General features: G+C 34.8%; 2 protein-coding genes across 3 annotated transcripts; both read left to right on the forward strand.

Annotated features, from left to right (window-relative positions):
• The first annotated feature begins 405 nt into the window (after positions 1-405).
• On the forward strand, positions 406-3,013 carry LOC131629892 (F-box/FBD/LRR-repeat protein At1g13570-like). 2 transcript variants are annotated; one of them, XM_058900695.1, is made up of 4 exons: positions 406-734; positions 1,739-1,860; positions 2,083-2,238; positions 2,313-3,013. In XM_058900695.1, exons 1-4 carry the CDS (start codon positions 680-682, stop codon positions 2,637-2,639), a joined length of 660 nt encoding a protein of 219 aa, XP_058756678.1. In that variant the 5' UTR covers positions 406-679; the 3' UTR covers positions 2,640-3,013. The 2 variants fall into 2 exon arrangements, with proteins under 2 accessions (XP_058756678.1, XP_058756677.1); XM_058900694.1 differs by having other exon boundaries at positions 416-734; positions 1,056-1,860.
• Positions 2,737-10,053, forward strand: LOC131629837 (F-box/FBD/LRR-repeat protein At1g13570-like). Its single transcript, XM_058900636.1, has 6 exons — positions 2,737-2,827; positions 4,080-4,159; positions 5,377-5,462; positions 8,644-9,160; positions 9,342-9,506; positions 9,581-10,053. Exons 1-6 carry the CDS (start codon positions 2,737-2,739, stop codon positions 9,881-9,883), a joined length of 1,242 nt encoding a protein of 413 aa, XP_058756619.1. The 3' UTR covers positions 9,884-10,053.
• Positions 10,054-10,289: the final 236 nt, after the last annotated feature.

Raw genomic sequence — 10,289 nt, forward strand, 5'->3', positions numbered from 1 at the left:
AAAACAATAAAAAAAATTAATTTTATCCTTACTCGTTAATATTACCCTATTATTTATTGAGCAAACATAAAAATCAAAGTTTACTTACAAAAGAGAATGGAGGAAGTATAAATCAAATAAGTGATTAATGATATATATTTTTATAGTTAATGCAATAATAAAATTAATTAATAAAAAAAATTACATTTGTGTTGCAAAAATAATTTTATTAATTAAAATAACTTTTTATTAAAACAATAATGTTATTTATGAAGAGTAAATAAGGTATAGGTGTAAAACTTGATATAACAATAACATTGCTCAATAAAATTGCAGGGATAGAGCTATACATGTAAAGGTGTGAGCTAAATTTTGGATTAAACTTGACAAAGTCTAAAAGTATCTCTGATGCTATGTAGTCTTCTTAATTAAAAGCAAATGATATATCGTTTAATAAAATTATATTTCCCAACCAACTTATATTTAGTTGGTCTAGTGGTGATTGACACTAGATTTGATAGGGAGAACTATGGATCTCCCACAACTCCGATCGAGAGGAGACTGAAACCACTTGAGGTCAGAACTGACCCCGAACCAGACTAAAGCGGTGGTGACTGAGGATGCGGGCATTATAAGTCATCGGCCGTCTCACTCTCACTCTCACTCTCAACTGTACTCTCTCACTGTAGCGACCATTTCCATGAACATTCCGGCGATTTCTACAAGCCACCACCATCTCACTCTCACTTTCAACGGTAAGAATTCTTCAAAATCTTTACTCTTTCATTTACTTATCATTATCATTATCTATTCTTTAGGTTTTCATAACTATGATTATTTATTAGGGCACTTCACTGTTCATGCTTACATTACATACTTTTACATCCATTTATTTCTCAACCTTTTGGGCATTTGAAGTTACTCTAAGATCTGATTCTAAGTATTTTGATGTCAGATGCAAAAATAAAAATAAAATTTTGAAAATATACCTTAATTGGAAAACCAAGACCCCTTTCCATTGTTGAATAAGGATGCATATATTGACGTATTTTTTACACTTCATCTTGAATTTGTAGTTCTGTGATGACTTTGCTCAACAAGAAGGCCAATCAAAATGATCGAATCAGCGACTTACCAAGTAATGTCATTGATGAAATCCTAGAAAACTTGAAAATCCGAGACCAAGTTAGAACTAGTATTTTGTCAAGAAAGTGGAGGTATATGTGGACTTCAGTCCCACATCTTTGTTTTGACAACGACTTTTTTAGAAGGCATATGCATGGTGATGACCCTTATCCTCTAGTTTATAAAATCATCACGCATGTTCTTATGCTCCACAATGGGCCTATACACAAGTTTTCTATTGCTCGATGGAGAGAATACGAATTCCCGATCTCAATAGAAAAACTCATTATGTGGATCCCCTTTATGTCAAACAACATTAAACATCTTGAGCTTTTGACCTACTGTGCTCGTGAAGATGAAAATCAAATGCCGGATATTCTCTTCTCTTGTAAGGAATTGACTTACTTCAAATTGAGCTCATTTAACTTGTACATTCCACATAATTTCTACGGCTTTAAAAAATTGCTTGAACTTCACTTGGATTGTATTGAAATAGAGTCAAGTGCACTTGAGAGTTTTATGTCTGCTTGTCCGTTTCTTGAAAAGCTCAACCTTGATTGTTGTTCTGGTTGTGATAATCTTGTTATATCTTCTCCTTCTCTCAAAGTCTTGGTGCTGGAATTGATTGATACAGAGTCAGTTTGTCTCAAGAAAGCAGTTAATCTGATTGATTTTACACTCACGGCATGTCGGAGCAGAGTTTCTATCATAAGTTTGCCAAAAATTAAGAGGTTTTCTCTGGACGGATGGGATCAGGTTAGAAAACATCACTAGTTGTAGTATTTTCATTATTGATTAGTTGGCGTCACAGTATGATATTTCAAAGACTATCTTACTCTTTTATTGTGTATATTTATAAGAGAAGTGATGTTGAATTTTGATTGATGGTCTAATCCAATACTCTTATTGAAAGTTGTGTTATTGCTACTTCTAATGGTTGTACAGATAATCTCATAGTTTTGTTGTTTGTATGCATAGCATGAAGACATCGTTCCTGCCACGCTGTTAACAAGCTCATTCAGCTCTTTAGAGTATCTAAAATTGGGTGGCTTAAAATTGAATGAAAGAGGAGAACTTTTGCATATTGTTAGTATACTCAAAAGTGCTCCTAGCTTGGTTAAACTTAATATAAAGGTGAACATGAATACTTATGCTACTTAGCTTGTTTCTTATTGTTTTATTTTGACTCTTTGATATTTATACTTCAGATTTTCCCCGAAGTTAATACCACACAAATGATGGAACATTCAAAGGAGTTAGAATGCTGTAGTTGTTTCCCTAAACTTCAGACAGTGAATGTGATTATCTCTGTTGGAGCTAGCTCTGAACAACATACATTGAGTTTGATAAAGTTCATACTTGCAAATTCTGCTTCGTTAAAGACTCTTACATTTTATTTTTGTAGTCGCGATAAATTAGATGCACCTATGTTGTTAAAAGTTTCACAAGACTTTTTACGGATGGAACGAGCATCACCAAGAGCACAGGTTAACTTCCTTCAGACTACTTTTGGACGAAAACATCTTATTATCTAGGACGATTGAATTCTGCCATCCATCATGCCTCGAATCCAATGACCAGTAAATTTTATATGGAAACAATGATGATAAAAAAGTTGTATAGTAGAAATCAATGGCGGAGATTGCAACTGAACAAGCTGCAGGAGAGAATCTGGATCCTTTATTAAAAAGGAACGAGAGTATTTGGGGATGTGCTGAAAGTGGTTGTATTGTTTGATGCAATGAACTTGTACTTACGTAGCTAAATGGTACTACGTGTTCGGTGAAGAGTCTGAAAGTGGTTTGTAATTCTCTGTGAATTAACTTTCTATTTTGCTTGTTTGTTGGTTTTAGAATTTTGGATGATGATGAACTATGAATGTTTAAATGACAATTTTCATGTTTTCTAATTAGTAGTTTAGTTAACTTTTATGGAATGGTTTTTTATTTATTTACATTTCAGGTGGAAAAAATTAATTAGTGAATGTTGAACACTGAGATGTAAGAAAACAATGGTTGAATGTGATCTACTAGCCATTTAACTATAGCTCATGTAGCACTCAACTTACTCTAGTTTTATTTTCATTGAAATGAATATTTTTAAATACAATTTTGAGAAAAAAATTTACAATGATTTTAGGTTTTTAGAATAAGAAGCTAAGGTGCAATAGTAATATTTTTTTGGGAGAAAGATTACAATGAGAAAACAAAATACCACACTAACAAGAAGGGTTTGTTTCCACATCAATTTATTGGGCCAAGACTAAAAACGCACTGACGAATATTTGGAGGGTCAAATGTTGAGGAATTCTTATTCTATCCCATATTTTTCTGCGCACTATGCGAAATTCTAAAAATACTTCTCAAAATCGAAAATGTACTTCCGGTACGCACTAAAATAGACATTTACGTTGGAACTAACCGGAAATATAACTATGGTATGGAACCGTAAGTATATTTCTGGTTCGCTGAACACCTAAGAGGCGCGCTGCCTCTTCCCCTCCCATTAAAGTTTCAAAAACAAGCAAACACACTCAACTCTCTTAATTTTATTTTCACCAAATCACTCACATTTGCAACCGAAGTTGTTTGAAAGCGTCAAACACGAGTATATCAAGAATCCAACCACAATCAACCAAGTAAGTTGTTTTTGAACTTTTTAGAGTTTATGTAAAATCCACTCAAATGTGTGTTTTATGTCAGAAATTAGGAATTTGTGGCTTGTTTTTAACAGTATAAATCATTACTAAAGGGTTAGAAATGTCTTTTTAATGATCAATGGCTATTTTAGTGTGTTCATTTGTGGGGGTGGGGTGCCATTAACGGACCTCTGAAATTGCAGTAGAGACTCAAAATACATTTCTGGTTTTCATCAAGAACAAAACCGTAAGTATATTTTCGGTTTTTTCCTTTATGTGTTTTCAAGTTTGTTTTCAATATTGGTCTTTGAGTTAACATTTTTTCGTGCTTCTACAGGAGCAATGACTGATAGAGCATCTCAATTGAGACACGGCAGGGTAGCACATCATGCTTCTATGCGGAGAGAAAGGAGTCAGGCAATCTAGCCTCCTCCTGCATCTGGACAGGCCGTTTCAGATGCACCACCTACAGCTTCATCTTCCGGTGTTCCTGCTGCTACTTCGTCCTCCCGCAGTAGACGGGATTCTCCATTCCATCCTTCTCCACCCCCGTCCTCCCGTAGACGCACCTCTCCACCGACAACATTTGAGGCGGGAGAGACCTCCGGTTCTCAGGCTAGTGGTCTCTTTCTTAGTGAATATTGTCTTATCACTAATATATTTTTCTGTTTAAGTTGATCATGCCTTTAGCAAGTATGCAGAATAAAAATTGAAAAATATAGGAAAAAAGATGCATTACTAAAGCTTTGGGTTGCCAAAATCTATCAATCAGGCCAAAAAAAGAAGCAACGGCAAAAAAGAAGCAATAAAAGTTGAAAGTAGTATGATAATCGATTACACCAAAGGAATAATTGAATACAACTTACTTGTTCTTCAATTCTTCAGGCGACATCAGAATAAATATCTTCCAAAACATAGTCAAATCAACTCTTTAATAAGGATCACGGTAAATCTCAATCTTTTAGAAAGCCTGAATTGCAATCGATTAAAGAGCTATTTTTGGAAAGATTTTTTAATTTTCTTTTCTCCGAGCCAAATCTCCATTAAGGTTAACGATTTTGTCATGAAAATAATCTCTAAATCTACGCTATATAAAGGTACTCGCTCATTTTTTTTCTTTTACATACAAGTGTTTATTTCTTTCATCTTGTGTAAGTCTATACATTTTGCCACTATTATATCATCATTATGCCTAAAAAAAGGAGTTTCTCCTATAGAAATCCTTCCTTAATTAAGTCTCCTTTGGAAAAAATTTCTTCAAAGAATCAAAGAGAGAAAGATATGTCCAATCGCAAAGTGATGTGATCTGTCAACACAGAATCAGTTGAGACTTTCTTAGAGAGTTCTTCACCAAAACCAGATCCCATGTATCCAAGACTCGTCAAGTAATCCTACTTAAATCTCAAGTTCAAAGGTTTGACACTCGCAAGGTGTAAGGTTCATGAAATTCTGGTATGACAGAACCCGGATGTCGTATATGATGCCAAGACATCTGGTCTGTTATAAAAGCTGCAACGGTAGGATAGGATGATCTTCAATTTTGGTTCAATACTAGTATGTTAAATGATCATAAGAATACTGGAACTATTTATGCATAATGATAGCTCAGTTATCACAAACATGTTTTGATCTAGGGTGGTTCTGTAAAAGCACAAGCTATGGAAGTATTCCCTGATGTCGTATTAGATGTTACGATATCTTATACCAGATTTATAAACCAGTACAGAAAATAAATAACACACAACAGAATTGTTAACCCAGTTCGGTTCAACCAACCTACATCTGGAGGCTACCAAGCTAGGAAGAAGACTCCACTATCAGTAGTATTATTTTATATAAACAACCTCCGTTTTACAGGCAACAACCTCCGGCTACCTAATCACTACCCAATGAAACCTTTACCTTAGAAACCCATCTAAGATAAGAGAACCTCTGCTCACTCCCTAGTGGTACCTAAACCTGCTACAAATCCTTGCAATCATACAAAACGAGTTTGGAGAACATCACTCCAAACACAAAACAGTTAAAAACTCTTTGACACAAATAAACTTGGAATTGCTTCATAACTTCATCCAAGGACACAACTGCACTCATTGCTTCACAGCTTCTGAGTGAGTAAAATAAACCTCTTGCCTACAGGCTTCGAAGCATAAATCAGTGACCATCCCACAATCCGGGTGGTTCACTTACATAGCTAACCCTAAAGACTACATCTTTCTAAAACCGACTAGCTTCCTAAACTAGGTTATAAAGCTTCCTATTTATAACTTATTCCCAACTGGACTTGGGCCTTCAATCACAACCCTATTTGCTGTTACAAATCAGCAAAAAACGTCGGCTAAAAGAAAGGTCTTCAATCATAAGTTTCCTAAATTATCTCCATAATTAGAAACTGCATAATCTTCAATATTCTGACTTAATTCTCTTGACCTTTAAACCTGTTCCACATAGGATTGCATAATATTCCATACAATATTCTGCATCTGTTGAGTACATACTGAATCTTCATATTCCAGCTCAGTAGGCGCAATGTTATGAGTTTATGCATATGACATCTCATAAGACATGTTGTCACAGAACATGTCTCAACATTCCATAGGACATCTTCTTGTTGTACCCTATTTTGTACAAATCGGAGCAAACAGTATTCTTCACTTCAATTCTCCGCTTCTGAAAGTAGGACTAACAGTCTTCTGTTATGCAGATCCTGGGCCTTAGGCCTAAAGAACATAAATTAGGGTTAACCAAGTTAACCTAATTTTCACAAATCAAGGTGCTAAAAATCAGGCCATGGCTCGTTCTCTTACTGATATACAATCAGCACATAATAATTAGTTTCCTAAAATATAGCCTGAGATAAAGTAGGAAACATAACAGAACCATAACATCACTTGATGTTTAGGTAACGATGTCACAATGTTCATCTTGACATCACTAAAATATCTATTAGCTAAAATGACATCTCCTGCAGAAAACCACACATGCATGTCATGACATCAGTCAAGACATCTAAACTCAGAATTATGTTTTACCACAAAATGCAGCCAATCAAAAGCATCTACAGTTCACGTTCACATAGACGTTTTTGGAATGTTTAGGTTACCTTACTATGGAGAAACATTAACCATTTGAGGACCTTTTAAGTTAAACAATTGCAGTTACAAGGTTGTTATGTTAAGATTTGTTGTATATCAAATGATATAATTAAGGATTCCTCTCAAAATATGGTTTATCAAGGATAAAGTTCACCTGGCACATCATCTACTTACTCACATACTCTTTCCCAAACAAGGAAATATCGAAGTTATCATCAAAGATAATGTAGTGGAATTATGTTTTCTAACTTAACATTATTAAACAAATTAGATGGATGTGATGTTTAGTCGCATGATCTTGTGCAAGAAAAACCACTCAGCATGATTTTCCTATGGAAGCTTAATCACCAAGATCTTGTCTTCAACCAGTGTTGACCTCATGGATGAACCCGTAAATACAATCTAATCTCAAATTAACATATCCTCTATAAGAAAAGCCAAAGTTAAATTATTTCACAATGAATTTGGGAACTATCCCATGGAAGAAGATGGAGATGAAGATCATCAAATCTTAGTGTTAACACATATTTTGTAAGATAATGTCTGGAATTATGTTTGCTAACTCAACATCATTAAACAAATTAGATGGATGGGATGTTTAGTCGCATGATCTTGTGCAAGAAAAACCACTCAGCATGATTTTCCTATGGAAGCTTAATCACCAATATCTTGTCTTCAACCAGTGTTGACCTCATGGATGAACCCGTAAATGCAATCTAATCTCAAATTAACATATCCTCTATAAGAAAAGCCAAAGTTAAATTATTTCACAATGAATTTGGGAACTATCCCATGGAAGAAGATGGAGATGAAGATCATCAAATCTTAGTTTTAACACACATTTTGTAAGTTAATGTTTGGAATTATGTTTGCTAACTCAACATCATTAAATAAATTAGATGGATGGGATGTTTAGTCGCATGATCTTGTGCAAGAAAAACCACTCAGCATGATTTTCCTATGGAAGCTTAATCACCAAGATCTTGTCTTCAACCAGTGTTGACCTCATGGATGAACCCGTAGATGCAATCTAATCTCAAATTAACATATCCTCTATAAGAAAAGCCAAAGTTAAATTATTTCACAATGAATTTGGGAACTATCCCATGGAAGAAGATGGAGATGAAGATCATCAAATCTTAGTGTTAACACACATTTTGTAAGTTAATGCCTGGCTTTATGTTTTATTTTTTTAGTATTTTAAATGATTTTTAGTTTAATTTCATGAATTTTGCAGTTAAATTAGTGTTTAGTGGAGCACAATAGGTGCTACCTTTTTCATCATTATTTGTGTTTTTGTATGATCAAAGGTTAGCAGGGTCAAGCATAGGCAAGACTTCAGTAAACTGCTGCATATAGCGTAAGCTGGCATCATGAAAATAAATATTTGGCAAAGAGAAAATGGTAAAGGAAGTTGTTGACTCTTGAGGAAAGCGTGGAAGGAAATAATAAATGGAGGGAAAGCTTGGTGGTGCCGAAAAAGAGGATATAGGCTATTGAAAGACATATATTTGGGAAAGCTTGGTGGTGCCGAAAAAGAGGATATAGGAAATAATAAATGGATAGTGAAGTGTGAGATAGTTTTCTTTCCCTATCCATTCTGGTGCTAACTGATTAGCAGTGGCGTGACTGAAGTGGTCTCCTAAAGATTATTCACCCCAATGAGTCCTTCAAGTCCTCCCTTAGGTTTATATCTTTTGTCATTCAATTGTCTTGAGATGTTTATTGTCGGTTTCTGCATTAAAATACTGAATTCAGCCGTTATGATCGGACTCTATTATGGATTTCTGACTAAATTTTCCATAGGACCGTCTTATCTCTTCCTTATTCGAACCCGTATTATGGAGGAGGGAAACGAGACGAAAATATCAGCAACAACTGGGTTTATTACGGGACAGCTCATGATGTTCATATCGATTTATTACGCGCCTGTGCATTTGGCATTCTCTTCTCTTGTAAGGAATTGACTTTCCTCAAACTTAGTTCAATTTTCTTGTCAATTCCACCTAATTTCAACGGCTTTAAAAAATTGCTTGAACTTCACTTGTTTCGTATTGAATTTGAGTCCGGTGCAATTGAGAGTCTTGTGTCTGGTTGTCCTTTACTTGAGAAGCTCAAGATTAAATCATGTGATGGTTGTGATTATCTTGTTATATCTTCTCCTTCTCTCAAAGTCTTAGTGCTAGAATTGTACGATACAAAGTCAATTTGTCTCAAGGAAGCAAAGAATCTTATCGATTTTACACTCAAAACAAATCCGACTAGAGGTTTGATCAAAAGTTTGCCAAAAATTAAGAAGTTTTCTCTGGACAATTGGATAAAGGTTAGAAAACAACACAAATTGTAGTATTTTCATTATTGGTTAGTCCGCCTCGCGGTTAGATATTTTAGAGAAGTAGTACTGAATTTTGACTGCAATCCAATGTTGATAATGAGAGCTGTGTTATTGCTACTTCTAAGCGTTGTACAAATAAATCTCATAAATTTGTTGTTTGTATGTATAGGAATCATATGCAGATATCATTCTTCCCCCGCTGCTAACAAGTTCATTCAGCTCTTTGGAGTATCTGGAATTGGATGACTTGAGTTTGAATGATGAAGGAGACTTTTTGTATTTTGTCAGTGTTCTCAAAAGTTCTCCTAGGTTGATTGAACTTGTTATTAGACAGGTGAACATGAAAACCTATGCTTCTTAGTTTGTTTCTTATTGTTGTTTTTTGACTCTTTAATTTTTATATTTTAGAGATTAAAAGATGTTGATGCCACACAAGTGTCGGACCATTCCAAGGAGTTAGAATGCCGAAATTGTTTCCTTAAGCTTCAGACAGTGAATCTCCACGTTAGTACTAACTCGCAGCATGGAATGAGTTTGATACAATTCATACTTGCAAATTCTCCTTCATTAAAGACCCTTAATTTTTGGTGTGATTTTGAATTAGATACACCTATGTTGTTAAACATTTCAAAAGACTTGTTACGGATGGAACGAGCATCACCAAAAGCACAGGTTGCTTTCCTTCATCTTAAAGGAGTGGTACTACTTTAAGGGAATGAGAGTATTTGGGGTTTTGGTGAAAGTGGATGTGTTGTATGATGTAATGAACTTGTACTGATGTAGCCAGATTGTACCCACTTGTGAGATGAAGAGGTGAATATCTACGTCTGAGCTGGTGCAATGAGTTTACTTGCAAACTCTCCTTCATTAGAGACTCTTAATTTTTGGTGTATTTATATTGAATTAGATGCACCTGTGTTGTTAAACATTTCAAAAGACTTGTTACGGATGGAACGAGAATCACCAAAAGCTCAGGTTAAGTTCCATTTCCTTATATACAACACATTCCCAAATACTCTTTAACTCTGGTAACATGTGGCCATTGTTTGTAATAGTTTGTGAATCAGGATAACTTGTTAACTTTCTATTTTGCTTGTTTGTTGGCTGCTATTACAAT

The sequence above is a fragment of the Vicia villosa genome, unplaced genomic scaffold (genome assembly GCF_029867415.1).
Source record: "Vicia villosa cultivar HV-30 ecotype Madison, WI unplaced genomic scaffold, Vvil1.0 ctg.000621F_1_1, whole genome shotgun sequence".
Lineage (NCBI taxonomy): Eukaryota > Viridiplantae > Streptophyta > Magnoliopsida > Fabales > Fabaceae > Vicia > Vicia villosa.